This window comes from Astatotilapia calliptera, chromosome 12, assembly GCF_900246225.1.
Source record: "Astatotilapia calliptera chromosome 12, fAstCal1.2, whole genome shotgun sequence".
Taxonomy (NCBI): Eukaryota; Metazoa; Chordata; class Actinopteri; order Cichliformes; family Cichlidae; genus Astatotilapia; species Astatotilapia calliptera.
The window spans coordinates 35,052,040-35,069,507 of NC_039313.1; the positions used below are offsets into that span (position 1 = coordinate 35,052,040).

Below are 17,468 nucleotides of genomic sequence, written 5' to 3' on the forward strand. Positions count from 1 at the left end.
CGGACTCTAGTCAAATGCAAAGCTAGTGAAAAAATAGTCAGAAAAGATGAAAAATAATAATTTCATGTGTGATTTGTAGCCTAGTGTAGCAAGTGTATATTTAATTCACTTCTATTCTACTTAGATATGTGGAATTTTAACCTGCAAAGCTTCGCTACCATCGGCTCCACATCGATGTATCGATGGACTTCCCGTGACACGCCTCCTGCAGCTCATCCTCAAAGACCTACTCCAAGACCTAACAGCACTAAGATCGCCTCCACTCGCCTAACAACGCCGTCTCTCCCTATAACTGGAAAGCTGGATTGGCACCAGCCTTTCTTCCAGCACCATAAAAGGTGCAAATAGATTTAACTTTGTTCGACCAGGAAAGTGTTGAGATTTAAAATGTCTTTTGTGAGCATGTCCTGACCAAGAAACAGCTGCTAAATCAGCAGCCTGACATAACAGCGTACAAACGAATACGAAAAGCAAAATACACGGACAGTAAAGATGGGAGCACATCAGGATGCAGAAGGACGAAACAGAGCATCTAACCTGAGCATGCAGTGTGCTGTGATCAGCACCTGACTGACAGAATCAGTGAAACCATTAAAGAGAGCCGTCCTTACATATGAATCTATAACACATTTCCACAATCAAGCGCAGACCAAATGTCTCTGCCGTTGCATTCACTTGCAAATAAAACGTCTGCTGCAGCTTCTGTAGCAAATAAACGAAGAATACAGCAAGTGGAGGCTTTTAATAGTGCTGACTTTGGGCATTTGGCTGCTTTCACTGCTGAAGTTTGGCTGCTATAGAGAAAATAAAAGGAGGGAGGAGAAGTCGATATCTGGCAGACACTGGAAATTGCTTCCCCCCCCCCAGTCTTTCAAATCAGCCTCAGCAACAAGAGTAAAAGTGCCAAAAAAGTAGCACAAAGGGAGAGTCCACCCTTTCTGTGCGTCATAGCAGTAATAACGAGGCTTTTCATTGTTTTCTCTTCTCGGTGCCTCTTTGTGAATCATTTCAGTCAATTTAACTCAAGCAACTGGGGCACAAACATTTTTTATAGTTGCATTTAAAATGTAATCAGAGAGAATCTGGAGTGAATTCACACGTAAGACGTGTTTCCTAAATGTTGAATTTGCAGAACGAACGCTTCAAAACTTTTTTTTCTGCTCTCACTGACAAGTTGCACATTTTGCAACACAGAAAGCTGACTGGTGTGTATCGTGACGGGTAATCTCCCTCCGGGGCCTTACCCTGCATCCCTGTGGGGCCGAAGCCTTGGCGAGTGAGGAAAATTGCGTGGTCGTGGTGTTCGGCGTGATCGGGATCGCCTTTCTGCTGCACAAAGGCCCAGCGGCACACGTTCTCCAGGCTCCGCGATGGGTTGCCTCTCTCAATGAGGCTGATGGACTGAGAGGAAAAAGGAGAGAGAAATGCGGATGCAAATGAACATGTTGGTACTCTGGCAGCAGCCTGTAATTACTCAGACTGTGAAGCAGGAATAGTATGTGGAAGCCCTGGGCTGAAAACGAGAGGATAGCGAGCTGAAGGAGTCGTGGCGAACATAAATCACCTAAGTGCCACTGCTGATTACAGCGAGCAAATGGAAATGTGCGTTTTGACACTGTGTGTAAAAGTGAGTTAGACTAGGTGACCTCTGCAGTCTGCACACATTTTCATCTCTATTTCACTCCTCTGTCATAAAAGGGAATGTCACCTGCAAAAAGAAGTTTAAGAATTAAAAAAAAGCAACGGAAAAGGACGCGGGGACTCACCTTGGCATACCCCAGCATAATCATCCTGACCAGAACCACGTTGATGTGGACTCCCAGAGACTCGTCATGGTAAATCTCATTCACCTGAGGTGCAGGGGGACAAACAACACTTTTAAGGAATCGGAAATATGAAATTTAAGGTAAATCTCAGTTCTAAATCCGACTCATTAGAGTGAAACAGGTTATTCCTCACGACTCCCTCCACGAACGTCTGTAATCAAAGAGACCAGGTAAATATGAATAATATGAACAATAGGAGGGAGCAGCTTGTTATCTTAGTTTTGATATTTGCAAGAAACAAAAACATCACGCTTTGGATATGATGGTGCCTTCAGCCTGCACAGCCGCTACTAGTCATTAAAAGAGAGATTATGACTTGATATGGAAATGTGCTTATGCATGTTGTCTCTGTATTTAGATAGATAAAAACTCAACTCTTCATGGGAATGATTTCCTGTAAAGAGCTCCGGAGAAACCAAGCACTGAGCACGTGACAAAGTCGTTTAGTATTCAACCCGTCTTGGTTTCCTGCAGCCTCGGAAGTAATGTAAAGAGAAGCGAATGAGTCAGTGAAGCAGGCTGGTGAAGGACTCTCCACAGGCAGCCTGACTAATGTTTTCTATCGATTTGAATCTGAATGAAACAGTGAAGTGAGACTTGTGCACACAAGCTTTCTATTTTAGCAGTCAACACCATTATCATCTGCAGACATGCATGTTTGTTCAGACAAAGGCATCGCATCTCCTCCGTATCTGCAGGTGTGTGAGATATCAAAAATGCACAAATGCATTTCCTGTTTAAATTATATCCATGTTCACTTATCCTCATGAGGCGTGAATAGCAAAGACAGTTACGTTTTACAATATTAATGCATGAAGACTTTGCAGGACTGCTTGATAGCTGCAGAGCTACAGTTAGCAGAGGACACTGTGACAGTCCACCACCCATTTTCCTTTAATTTAAAGTCATTATAGTCCTGTCCCACTTATGCATACATATTATGCAATTAATTTAATGCTGAATATATGACATGATGCCACGCGTGACACAAATTGCCAGTTTCGATTGACTTTGGGGGCCATATGCATGTATTGCTGCTTTGAAGGAGGATTTTGATGTTCTGACGTCCCGTGCACTTTGATTGGGTCATAATAGTGAGAAGTGTGAGATTGTCAAGCCCACAGTGTTCACATGCAAAACATTTAATCGGACATTATTATTTGGCTGGAAACTGAGCGGCAGATGAATGAGCCAGTGACGGTCACCTATGAATGGAAGCAGCTGCAGCAAGCACACTTCCTCTGCTGAACAAAGTCAACTCTGTGCACTTAATTACTGTGGTCATTCTTTTGATATTAATGAGAATCATTCTGCATTTTCAAACTTGTATACTAGATACTACAAACATATTTGTAGATGGCAAAAAAGATCCGTTTACATAGTTGTGATGGTGACCAGAACGAATGTGTGAAAATGAAGAAGATTGGATCATGGGGGTAGATTTAAGGGACACTTACCACCAATATTTAAAATACATCCATTTGTCTAAAATGTGAACGAATCCTTATTCAAGAAATCTACTGTAAATATTACTCAGAGGTGCCCGTTTCTCCTCCTACAGTGGGTCTTTTTTACTCCTAAAACATACACTCACTGTCCACTTCACTACACATGTCCTCAACTGCTTATTTACCCAAATATCTAATTAGCCAATCACACGGCATCAACTCAGTGCCTTTGGGCATGTAGACATGATCGAAACAACATGCTGAAGGTCAGACTGAGCATCAGAATGAGGAAGAAAGGTGATTTCAGTGACTTTGAACATGGCATGATTGGTGCTGGTCTGAGTATTTGAGAAACTGCTGATCTGCTGATCCAACAAAAACATCTCTGGGTTTATAGGGAGCAGTTCAAAACAAGAAGATATCCAGCGAGCAGCAGCTCTCTGGGTGAAAATGTTTTATTGATGCCAGACGTCAAGGCCGAACGGGGCCGGCTGTTTTTGGCTTAATAGGAAGGAAACAGCAACTCAAAAACCACTTATTAACAATAATGTGGTTTGATGTGTTGTGCATTCATCTCTGAGTGCACGACACATCAAGAGGCTACTGCAGCACGGCACTGTACCAGGGGCCACTCCTGTCAGCAAAGACCAGGAAACAGCTGGCTCACCAAAACTGGGCAGCAGAGGTTTAGAAAATTGTGCCCGATTTCATGAGTCTTGATTTCTACTGTGACATGTAGGCTCACAGTTTTGGCGTAAACAACAAGAAAGCATTCAGCCGCTCTGCCGCGTATCGATGGTTCAGGCCTTTAGATATAATGTCAGGGATGTTTTCTTAGCATATTTTGGACCCCTTAGACCCCAACTGGGAATTGTTAAAGGACACGGCCTGTATGGAGTATTGACTGTGTCCATCCCTTTATGATGTACCATCTAACATGGTTGTAATGCACCGCGTCACAAAGCTCAAATTATCTCAAGCTGGTATCTTGAACATGATGACCTTCGGCACCTTTGAGATGGGACAGAGGGATCTGCAGATCTGGAGCAGCATCTGGCTGATGCTAGCACATCAATATCGTCCAGATTCTCTGAGGAATGTTTTGAGCACCTTGTTGAATCTGTGCCATGAAGGATTAAGGACGTACTGAAGGTGAAATGCAAGTATTAGCAAGGTGTAACTAACGAAGTGGCCGTGAGTGTAAATATGAATGGTGATTTTCCACAACCACTGAATGTTTTGTGGTAAATATAATTAGCCCCGCATCACCACCAACACCAACGTGTCATGATCATAGTACCGACTACACAGCATCTCCTCCTCTCCTGTGGCATCGAGGCAGGGAGGAGAAAAACGAGGAGAAGGTGCAATATTGGAGAGTAATTAAAGCGTTTTGCACAGTTTTCCTAAATATCTATATATAAACGATCGCTGTGTGCTGAAACACACTGAGCAATGGAAGCCACTGGGTCCAGTTACTTAAAATAAATCCATCTGAACAGGTGCCACATGCATATTTAAGCAGTTCACTTCAAACAACAAAAATATTCTGACACAGACAAAACTGCCAAATTGTTCCGGTCTGACTCTCACGTCTGGATCCAGGCGAAAACAAAAAGTGGACAGGAGAGTGAATCACGTCTGCAGGAGTTCACAGCAGGAATGAAGTCAACGTGTTGTGACTAAGCTCATGTTTCCATACTGTCGTGAATATTCGATTCTGCTGGCACAAGGAAGGTCCCCAATTCACAATTAGGAGAAAGGATTTGTCACTGCTTGGCTGCACAACAGAGGGACAAAACCCAAATAAGACGTGACTCACAAACAGGACAAATTCATCACGAGCCAGCGAACTCTAGCGCTAATCCCAGCACCAGGACACCTGACAAACATTTTTACTAGTCTGGTGTGATGACCCCCCTGAGGAAAAAAGGTACCACTTAAAAGTTTATCTACAGTGTCAATACACTAAGTGTGTTCTCTAAAATGCTAAATTCTGCTTTCATTGCAGTAGATGCTAACAAACTTGATGGCAGGGAAACTGTCAGCATTTTGAGTTCATTGTGTTCTTGAGATTTTAATGAGTTTGCTTATATTTCCAGTTCATGGTTTCCTGTATGTGAAATTCCTCTCGTGTCTGTGAGTCTGTAGTCTTATCTGTGTCTCCGTCTCCTCGTCCTTTGTGTGTGTCTCCCTTCCTCAGTTTCTTCCCCTCGGTCCCTGGGTCAAGCCCGCGTGTCTTAGCCTGCATCTTAGTGTGTTTCCTGTTTTATTTTGACAGTCGCTCGTCCCAGGTTCAGGGGGTTTAGTTTTGCTTCCCCTGTGTCACTATGTCTGATTTGTCCCAGCTGTGTTCCCGTCTGTTTCCGCTTCTTCTAATGACCCTGTGTAGCGTAGTGTAGTGTAGCGTAGTGTAGTGTAGCGTAGTGTAAGGTTTTATTGTGGGAAATTATTTGGGTCACGAAAAAAAGTTACAAGCAGCAAAAATTAAGAAAAACAATAGAAAAGAATGAGATAAAACAGAATAACATACTATGTTGCATCGGACAGTATTGCACAATATTGCACATAAGAGAGACATCTCTAAGACTTAATTTAAAAGTTACGAGAAAACAAAGGGGAAATAAGTAAGAGTAAGAGTAAGAGCTGCTGTAACATGCTGCCACACACGGAGGTCGTCTGTTCATTTCGGGTCATGTTCAGGTTTTTCGATGCTTAAGGTTCTACGTCCGTAGTGTTTAGTATTTCAGTTCTCAGGTTGGTTCTCGTCCTTGTTCTTCTGCCTTTTGTTTGTATTTTTCGTGCAGCCTAAATAAACGGCCGTTCCTGCCTCGAGTGTCTGATTTTGGGTACAAACACAAGGTGCAGACAAATAATTTCACTCACTACTTTATCCAAATACAAACTGACCAAAGAGTTTCACCTCCTGGAATTACCATTTATTTTCACCACCTCCCGTGATCCTTATGTGCGTCACGGGGGGGTGGAGCCTATCCCTATGTGCAGTTTAGAGTTACCAGTTAACCTATCTGCACCAACTGCACGTGTTTGGATTATGCCAGAGAAATGCAATTAAAATACATTTTTCTAAAATATTGATGGTAATCTTAATTTCGCAGAGCACTTCTCGTGTAACATGACAACTGGAAAAAGAACATACATGTTACTGAACAAACTCTGCACGTGCCCATCATGCAGCTTTCACCGCTGTTGTTTTGTCACCAACTGATTGACTGCACGGTGAGCACCAATCGAATCAGTGAACAGGTCAACATCTTGCCATCTTTCTCTCTGACATGTTACATGAGAAGTGCCAATTAGCAGAGCATGAGGACCAAAGTCACAGGCAGTGGGCCTCATTTTCTTTGGGCCAGTGATTTCTCACTGAGCTCATCTGCCACATTACACAATAAGTCAGTGCTCTCCACTCAGGACAGAAGAGGTGGAGAAAAACATTTCCCGGCAGCGTATCATCACGTTAAACTGTCCCCAGAGCATCCTTTTTGCTTTGTCGACTTCTTGAGGCGATGCAGCGCTGGACGAGCAGGACCACTCCCTGCTGCTCCTTTGCATTTGTCACTCCTTGGGACTTTATGAATAACAGTCTAGGTGAATGTGAGCCGCATCACAGATGGGAGCTTCGAAATGAAGACAGATAAATGCTGCTGATCCTGAATGTGTATCTACTAGCAAAGCAGCTTTGCTTTGCTTGCAGTAGCTGCACTGTGAGCCTCTCCTTCAGGGAGAGCTGAAATCACACCATATGTGATCCAACACACTGAGCTGCTCGCTCTCAAAGACTCATCCCAGCGCTATGACTTCCTAACAGCTTCCTCCACATAGATGCAGCAGGACTCACTTCATCTCATCGTATGCTGTCACTGGGGCTGCACGATTAGTCACATTTTAATCTCATTCATAATTTTTGGCTTCTTGCAATTAAATGAACATTGAGTGATATTGAATAAGCATGCTTCACCAAGAGTGACTCAAGCCCTAAATCACCACCTGATGGTGTTTCTGTTTGTGTATGTGGCTGTCGCCCACACCACGTGGATGCACAACACTACATTAAAAACAAAAATCAAAAGTCTAGCAATGCAAAAGCTGAAGAGCTGAAGAAATCATATGCAAAGAATCCTGTAGGGTTGTGTCACCACAAAGCAACATGACGAACACGTTTGTCTGCCTGAAAACACAACACAAACTGCAGCACAACTAATGCATGCAGGCCAAGAAAAACAGTGTAATGTGACACATCCAGCGTATCACTGCATCCATCCAGATCACAAAGATGGGCTGAACTCACCAACACAGTCACACTTAAAGATAGATGTCCAATAAACACACAAGGCTTCAGAAAAAATGTTCGACACATTAGACAAAAGATGTGTTATAAGTGGAAAAAGCAGTGGTGGGGAAACAGAGAGGGCTCTCACAGCTGTAGCGCTTTAGTCTCATCACGCTGGTACAATGAAGGGAGTGAATGAGGTTTCTGCTTCTGGGAGATGAACTTGGATGAAGTGAATAAACACCTGATTTGTCTGCAAAGAAGGGTTAATTAACAGGAATGTAGCTCAATGCAAAGGTGGGAAATGGGAAGATGTGAAAGCAGCGCTTGGTTTACATGACACTGCTATAACAACACCTTATGAATAATCCTTCCCTCAACACTGATCAAAACAACAGCGATGAAATTTTGGCCATAATCACACAGTCCTGCTTATCGCTCTCGAATTTCATTTGGCATACACTCACTTACTCAATTTCCATCACAACCAGGATGTCCATCTCTTCCTTTTACACAGCCATGCTATAGGTGCTCCGTATTGAACTAGACTTCAGCACAGAGCACCTGCATAAGTCAGCAGGGAGTGGGTGAAAGGTGGAGGACCCACTTGACAGGTCAGGTTACTCGTCTATTCCAGGTAAGGACAACCGCATGCTTCAGACATAACTACAGGACATTCCCACCTATTTATATATAGAGATAAAATTATATATCCCATTTTTTTATCTATAGATGCACCTTTAGTTTGCTTTTTGACATCACCTGTTCTACATCTGCACAGAGACCGTGTCCATGTGTTTGTTCTAATGCTGATTTGCGTTATTTACAGTTAAGAAAAATATTTTAGAGCTCTTTTTTTACCAACATGGATGATGATACTGCATCTGTTGAGCATCTGTGTACAAAACCAGTCCCATAAAAAACAGTTCTCTCATTTTGGTGTCGAAGACCTTGACCAGTTCCCACCGAGTCCTGACCTCATCCCTGTCCAACTACTCTGGATAAACCAGTTTGCTTACTGTGAGCTGGGCCTTATCACACAACACAGGTGCTGAATCTCACTGCAGCCAGAAGCTGGTTGGATTTCTAAAACGAGATGAATTTAGATTTTTACAGCAGCATATTAATGTTCCTGGGTTGTCTATTTTTTTTTTTAAACCCACATACTATTGAATATGTAAGTCGACCGACATATCGAGTAGGTGACCATCGCCTCAGTGCTTTATGCTGATTATACTGGCAGCAGGCAAAGAGGAGGAGGAGAGCAATGGAAACAAAGAAGAGGAGAGGAGACTGAACAGAGAAATCTGAGAGGAAACGAGCAGCGGAGACATGAAGACAAAAGAAAGAAGATGAAAGGAAACGAGTGAGAAAGAGGTAAGAGGAGAAGATCAATAGCAATGAATAAGAAGATGGTGCTGTGGTTGGATGAAGCCCAACACAACCGAAACAACACCATCCCCACAGTAAAGCATGGAGGTGGAAACATGTGTTGGAGCTGTTTTTCTTCACATTCACAACTTCGCCACATAGATGGACCAATGCATGGAGTCATGTACGGTAAAATCTTGGCTGAGAACCTCCTTTTTCAACCAGAATGACTTTTCCAGCATGACAATTATGCAAAACATACTGTCAAAGAGACGACGGAGTGAAAAGAAGGACGTTGAGGTCACCTCGGTGCCATAAAAAGAGTCATGTTACCAAACAGGGGAGAACTTAAAGGAGTTTCTGTAAAGAGGACTGGGCCAAAATCCCACCTGAGATCTACGCAAACCTGATGACCGTCTCAATGCTGTGCTTGACAACAACAGTTTCTCCACCGAGTACTCAGACATTTGAATCTGAAGACAAAACAGAGCTGCCTGATTCTGTAAGCCTGCTGCACTTACTGTTGGAGTCTCACTAATGATGAAGTATGTAACAATAAAAGAACAGACTTTATTCTTCTCTCATTTGCTGTAACAGATTCAGGACTAACGTATCGCTTGGTCACAACCAAATAATTTAAATGCAGTTTGAGTGCTGGTGTGTGTGTGTGTGTGTGTGTGTGTGTGTGTGTGTGTGTGTGTCTATATGCAGAACTTTCCATGAAAATTAAGTTGTTGTTGATTGGACTGCTCGAAGAGTCGCTTGTGAAGATGCCCACAGAATTCATACATACATGCTCATTAAATGGTCCAATCAGTTCCAATTCTCTGGAGGATGGTGAACACAAAGAAGAGGGGGCTCTGACTTGATTAGCAAGAGATATCAAAGAGAAGGAAAACTGGAAGACCAGAGAGGGAAACTGGGAAAAGGGGGAGATGACAGGAGAAGAGTATTGAAACAGAAGAAGGAAGAAAGGAAAACAGAGGGAGTGAAGATGATGAACACAGATGAGACGGGGGTGAGGAGAAGAGGGAAGAAGAGAGCTGAGAGGAGAAGAAGAATAAAAGAGGTGGTGTAGGAGGGGAAAGAAGGAGGAGGAGAGGAGGGAGAAAGAAGAGCAGAGGAATATAAAAGGGAAACGAGGAGACAAGAGCGAAAGAAAGAGATAGAGAGAGAGAAGATCAATCACAGTAATCAGCGTTCAGAGACTGTGCTGCGTCCAGATAAAGCCAGCGGGGACCTCTACTGGAAAACACCATCAATAACCTCAAAACTTCAGTGCCAGACGCTGCAGAGATCCAGAGCGATAGAGTGATGCATGTGGCAGACTGAAAAGAGCATTTAGTACTTTGGAAGTTAAAAGGAACTGAGGTTATTATTATTATTATTATTATTATTATTAGGGATTTTGGAGGCATTTAATGTAGAGATGGGAATATCTTGACAGGATCAGGGACACTGAGGTTTATGCTCTGCTCCTTAAATCCAAGGACACTGCACACCCAGTGTAAATGCACAGTTTTACTATTCATGCCAGAAAAGGCTTAATAAAAACATCTTGTCACGGTTCTGGGTCCGTCGGACCCAGTAGTTTGAGTTTTATTATGTTTTGGTTTTAGTTTGCATCAGGGATTGTTTTCTTGTTCTCTTGTAGTGTTGATTATGATGATGTTTATTATTTGAGTTTCATGTTTCTGTGGTGTTTAGGATTTGTTCTTCAGTTGTGTCTGCTTAGTATTTGTCTAGCTCCATGTGCCATTTTCTGTCTGTCTCTCTATGTCGAGTTTGTGTCTTAGTGTGATGGTTGCTTGTTCCTGTTTTATTGTGATGGTCTGCGTCTCATGTGAGTGTGTTCAGTTTTACCTTTGTCTCGTCTTGTTGATTATTCCCAGCTGTGTCCACCACCTGTGTGTAATTCCCCTGTGATTCTCTGTGTATTTAAGTCATGTCTGCCGTCATTGTAGTGGCTGGTCCGTCTGTGTTTCCACCCTGCTTCATCTGTGTGTTTCCCTGCAGTCTACCATCATCTGTTTCCGCCCGCTCTCATTCATGTCCAGGTTCGTGTTCTATAGTTAGTTTGTTCCCAGTTTAGTTTAGTCATTGCTCCGTTCGCCGTTTGTCCATTTCCTTTTTGTGTTTAATAAACCACCCTCACACCCATACAAGTGCCTGCGTTTGGATCCTCCTTTATTTTCCACACGGCTCATCTCACTCGCCGTGACACATCTATACATGGTAAACTGCACTGATAGCTAAAAATCATGAGATGTACAGTTCTGCTCATCATGGGCATGAGTGTCATGGCTCCACACACACGCTCACTTAAATCTTATTGTAAGTGGTGCTGAAGGCTACAAGGAACAGACTTTTCTCTTCCTTTCTAGTGGACAGAGGTAAAGTCCAAGGAACTCGGTGAAGATCTACTGAGGAGGAGATTTTCACCTGTTCTTTAAAATTTAAAAGGCTGTAGTGCATGTTTTGAAAGTGCTTCACCACAAAGATTTATACATGAGCACTATGAGATTTCATTTAGAAGATATGGAATCAAAAATGATCAGTGCTGCTGCTGATGAAAAAACCTGAATATCAGCAAATGTGCAAATATGAATGTCAACAAGTGACAAATTAAATGTAGCAACAGTAAAATAAGCTAAACTAAAAAATGATGACATAAAATATCAATAGGACCATATGTGACACTCATAAAACTAAAAATTTGACCTACTTTCATGAATATTATAGGACGAGATCAATTTTTGATCTGTTTTTCTTTAGTCTGAACTAAAAATATGCATTTTCTCAGAGTGAACCACATCCAGACTAGAGGAAACATCAGTACCAGTGACTGATGGGCCCTGATTGGCTGTCACTGACAAACAAACTGCTGCAATCCTTCCAGTCAGTCCAGGCTGGAGCGTTCGAACCAGAAAGGACCTCGTTTAAATAAAGCTGGCAGACAAACTGCTTTCATGTCCAAACGCAGGATGGGTCCATTATGGGGAACATCAGCAGCATCTGAGAGGCTTGTAATTTGAATGCAGCGCTACAAATAATGAGATAATGTTAATACAGCGCTGTAAATAATGAAGCCGGTGAGGAAACGAGAGGCAATCCTGCCTTTTTACAAACTCTCACACTAAATGAAAACACAAGCAGAGAAACAACATGTGTGTAAACAACATTAAGCAATCAGCACTTCTGGACTGGACCATATATCTCCCGCTGATGCACCGACGTGTTCGTTGCTTTGATTTCTTTAAAATCCTTTCATGTTCAAGTGAAATTGTTCCGCCCCACAACATGTCAGCGACGACACAAAAACCGATGTCTATCAGAATTTGGTGGTACGCGATCATCCGCGGCCCATCGCTTCAGAAAGCTTTGATCAGCTGCTGATTTGGTGCCGAGGAGCGGCGACGGCAGAAACCTGAGTGACGACACTCCACGGAGAGCGCGACAACGCGGCGGCAAAAATGCTCCGCCTCTTCCATCTGCATTGAAACCTCTCATTAAAGGAACACTTCACCTTTCTGCCAGGCAATAATGGCACATGTGCCAATCTCTCACAACGCAAGCGAGGTGTATCTGTGACATCTGTGAGGACGTGATGAGCGAACACGGCATCTAATCTGCCTCCAGAGACTAACGACAGTCTGAGCTAACTGCCTAACGCACACGGAGGGCAGAGAAATCCCTGCTAGGGATCATACGTGAATGGCTGTAATAATTCCCACGGAGGCACAATTAGCACCCTGTGTGTGGACAACAGTGTGAATACACACCGGAGGGAACAGATGCTCTTGGCATCCCAACAGCTGCTTGCGGGCTCCATTTCTTTCTGATTCAGACAATATAACACTGATCCACAGCAGAGAACCCACAGGAGTGGGCTGCTGTGACACCAATGACTCACTTATTCATATCAAGACCAGTTCCATACAATATGTGATAGGAAGTGTAGATTAGAGGGTACTGTAACCTCAGCCCAGAGCAACAGAGAGACAACACCAGCTCTCAAACAACAAAACTGAAAAGTGTGGATAACTAGAAATGCACTTTGAATGAGTCTCATTTACACCTTGAAACGAAGATACAGTTAACGACTGCTTTGGGAGACAAAGAGACTTAATAGTGTTTATTATTTGGAGGCTTCTTCCTTCCTAGTTTAAACATGGCTGACTCGAGGGAAGAAACACGTCAATGATCACAGAGATCACAGAAAAAAACACTAAAATAAAGTAAAAAAGGAATCTGACTCTATCCAGCTTTAGGGTCCCAGGATGCTGAAGCCCAGCTCAGCTGACACAGTCCACCTTTTTGCTGTCAGGCGCCAGTCGCTGATCCACTGTGCTGCTCCTACAAGCAGACACTCTGATTCCCAGCACCATATTTGCCTTTTATAAAGGTTAATCTGCATCATCATCATCATCATTTACATTTACGTGTCAGTACAGTGCATTCACACAACCCTTTATTCTGTGTGCTTTAAGCACATCCAGTGCCAATTTAAAATCACCAATTAACCCAGAATCCCTTTGGATTGTGGGAGGAAGCCGGAGCACCTGGAGGAAACCCACAAAGGTAAGGTAAACTCCAGAGGAAGGCCCCAGCAGAGGTTTGGACCAGCAGAGCAAGAAGCGAGCCGGGTTCCCACTGCACCACCGAGCTGCCCAGTGGCATCCCTAATGCATGCTGTGCTTATATAAAATCCCTGTTCTGTTACATTCAAAACACAAGTCGGGTTTAATACACAACAGTTTTCAAACTAGGAACAAAATGAAGTTGTAGTGACTCACTATGTTCATCAGTGTGAGGAGGTAATTCTGCACATGCTCCTTGCCGTGAAATCGGACCACTGAGTCATCGACTCCCAGCAGGATTTCGATGTTGTAGTCGTCCTCTCCAGCGTCCCTCCGTCTGCGGCGCCGGACCGTCTCATTCACCTGTCGGGTTACTGAGTCGAGGCTCCCGGGAACATCTGTAAGATTAAGACGGGAGAGATACGACTTTTAATATTTTTTCCATTTCCAGCTGTGAAAGCCGCTGCAGGGCGTTCATTTTAAAATGCTAACTGGGTAAAGGCGCTCACTGATCTGCTATTACATAACAATTACATTGTGTTAGACGAGCATTCGATCAACATTAACGAGCGAGTCGTGCAGCTGCAGGTCTGCAGGTTCTGTCTGCATATGAATGTGTCAGCAGAGGCCAAAGCTTGTTCTGAAGTTGAGTGCCTGCTGGCCTGAATTATACATGTTTCATATTTGATGGTTGGAAAAGGGTTTATCCAGTCGGAGCTTTATGTTGTTTTTTCTGATTAATGATTAGCTAATGAGCAGTATGAGGCAATGGCGCAGCGACGTACGGAGAAAGCCAAGCAGATGTTTTCAAAAGGAGACATTTTCCAGCCGGGTGCGCAGCCACAGCTGGATTTCATAACACTTCAATTCAAGTGCTGAAAAGGCAAATAACATGTTTATAATTTCCTGTTTTAATCATTTACTGGAGCAAAAGTACATTTTCTGGTTCCAACTTTAAATGAGTGGATTTGTGTGACCTTCTGTTTCAGATCATTTTCATTCCAGCATCTCTGGACTTTTGGTCAAACAAATCAAGCACTATGGGGATAACACAGCAGTGCTCCTTATTTACCTGAAAAATGTTGATTTAGCAAAACAAAAAGAAAAAACAAGGCGAGAAATAGAAAACTACTTTTGTTTTAGTCAAAATGCCAGAAACCCCCTCGTGTATTAGACGACCTTTGTGTTATTCACCCTGTTTGTTCAGTGCTGACTGTGTTATGGAGCTTTGACAGGTAAACTGATGCTAAAAGCAACTGTTAAAGCTTCAAATCTGTGGAAGGATAAAAAGGTCTGTGACAGCAGCTCAGTTCATTCAGTCCACAATTCACTTCAATCCAACAAAGGCTGATGGGGTTCACTGCCTTTAATTAGTACACGGGATAAAAGAACTTGTAGCTTTTGAGGCATTTTTACAACCCACAGACTTTCCTCTGTTGTTACATAACTTTCAAATCAGATTTGACTTCAAACCGAGTTTCTGCTTCCCCCGATATGAAAATGAGGTGAACTGTCTGACTTGACAGATTTCAGGCTCCTCTCCTCAAACTAGCTGAATGTGCTAATACTTCCCACTTTGATGGAATGGACCACCAGTACTTAAAGCTCCCATAATACTGCTTATACTACTCACACTCTGGAGGCTAAGGGTATCTCTGTGAAACCGCAGGCAGCAGTGCAGATATCGGGGCCTCGAGGACTACAGAGGGGGTATCGAGCGGCTGCTCTTCACTCCACAGTTTGCTGCTTTATAGTTAAAAGTGTTGCAAATTTAATTATCATCTTATAATAAAAGGAAAAAGTCTTTCTTGTTTTCGAGCAGACTGACTGGTTATAATGGCCGGAGGGGCAGAGCTGCAGGTTGAATGACTCATCAGGATGTCTCCGAGCGAGACTGTTTTCCTCTAGTGGAGCTGGTGGTTACCAGTAAGGCGGTGATTATGCTTCCAGTGTTTTATTTGGTTTAACCACAGTGGACTACATCCTGTTAGCTCTGTACTGACGTGTGCAGTTCGTTTCAGATATAATCAAAAATAAGAATGAACGGGGTGCGCCTCTTCGTCAAGGCAGAGAAAACTGTGTTTTAACGGTCATCGTCACCTCTCGCTGAATTGCACTTTGTTATAACATGTTATATGATAATTATAATACATGTTACCATTGCAGCTTTTGATAACTAACCAACAGTGACTCTCTCAGTAAGAGGAATTTGTTTTTAGATTTTCTTTGTAATAGTGTAAAAAAATGAAAACTCCCATTTACAAAAAGTATTTAGAGTCATTGCTGATTTCTTTGTAGAAGACTCTGGCTACTCTAAAGTGCATTTATACAGTGGTGTCAACACAACAATCGGCGGCAACTTGAAAACCTGGCAAATATTGTGTAGATGTACAACCAAAACAGCTCTGACGCACCGAGGCATGGACACGGCTCGTCTAGGGGCTGCTCTCTGGCTTCTGGCAAAGCACAGTTGGGTCCACTAATACAAGGTGTCTCCTCCGTGAGGAGAATCGGATGGAGGTGGGGGGGCTCCTCAAAACTTTCTAGGGCATTTGTTGCAACTTGGAGGGCAGGCTGACCTGCTGGAGGAGGCTGCTGACATGTGAGAGTTTCAAACCGGGGGGGTGTCTGCTCTGAAACAATGTTCAAGTGGCCGTGTGTGTTAAATTACATCCACGTTAAAGCCAGGAGGAAAGGTTTCTCAGCACTGAGTGAGATTATTGATGGTTATTCACTTCACATGTGAGGTTTTGAGGTTGAGCCTGACAGGTGTATGTAATCCAACAGTTATAAAGGCTTCAAAGCCATTTAAAGATTATCAAAGAAAAATGTCAAAAGGAGGGAACAAATGTTTAATCTTTTTCACATTCTGCAACCGATTCCAACTAAATTTTGCTCAGACCTTTCAGGGTGTTGCACACTCACAAGGTGATTGCACAGGTTGCCTAGTTTCCTATCAGGAGGCAACCTTTCTGCAAACAGCTGCAGTCTGACTACAACCACTCTCAGACAGAAAGTCAGTCATTTCTATCTCCACTCCACTCAGCTGGCTCCCAGCTGCTTGTATTCTGGTTATATTCACATAGAACAGGAAGGTTGTGAGCGCAGATGTAATATGTGTAAAATTTCTGTCTATGCAGACGGCAACAAATACACAATTTTCAACTACTTATTATGGTTAATTGCTGTATTATCATAAACAGCATGCATGTAATGACAAAGCTGAACTTTGAGGACCATATTTGCGGTATATGTTAATGCAATATGCAGTATACTGAAAAATGTACTATGGTATCATCAGTGAAAGATTGTGGTAATATCATATTGTGGGGTGTTTGGTGATCCCGCCTCTATCAGTTAACCCAGCATGCATGTCTTTGGGTGGAAGCTGAAGACCTGGAGAGAACCCACAGACACGGGGAGAACATGCAAGCTCCACACAGAAAGGCTTTAGCCGGCCGTGTGTTCGAACCTCCTCGCCGTGCAGCATGTATTTGGTTCATTTCACAGCTCAGTGCAACAGGAGAACACTATTTCAAACCAAACTGAGTGAGAGCGTGAGGCACGCCTTGGCTTCTTCTGCAATTTGTACAAGGCCAATGAATCCTCAGAGCGAAAAAATAAACTGAAAGCAAGAAAGGTCATTGTCCATTCAGCAATAAATACAAATGTCTGTCAGCAAGACAGCACAGGCCTGGAGCTAAAAATTGGGTTCACGTTGGTTCATGCAGCCCATTTACAAACAAACCAGAGTAGGCAAACAAAGGTGCCACAGACTCACAAGAAGCTCGTATACTGAAGACGTTTCGGTAAGCTCTCATCAGGCCGTGTTACAAAGTTTGGCAGCGAGGTGAGTCAAAACAAATCGTGCTGTAGAAACCTGTGACTTCGGCTAAAACTGATGGCACTGGAAATAACCTCGTCACACATATACAGCAATCCTGTGCAGCAC

General features: G+C 43.1%; 1 protein-coding gene across 3 annotated transcripts in view; it reads right to left on the reverse strand.

Moving 5' to 3' along the window:
* Positions 1-17,468, reverse strand: part of adamts3 (ADAM metallopeptidase with thrombospondin type 1 motif, 3) — a 135,821-nt gene that overhangs the window by 60,029 nt on the left and 58,324 nt on the right. For all 3 annotated transcript variants that reach the window (XM_026187150.1, XM_026187149.1, XM_026187147.1), the window contains exons 5-7: positions 13,733-13,914; positions 1,767-1,850; positions 1,245-1,401 (exon numbers count right to left, since the gene is read on the reverse strand). In XM_026187150.1, coding sequence (XP_026042935.1) covers positions 1,245-1,401; positions 1,767-1,850; positions 13,733-13,914 — 423 coding nt within the window. The remainder of the gene's footprint in view (positions 1-1,244; positions 1,402-1,766; positions 1,851-13,732; positions 13,915-17,468) is intronic.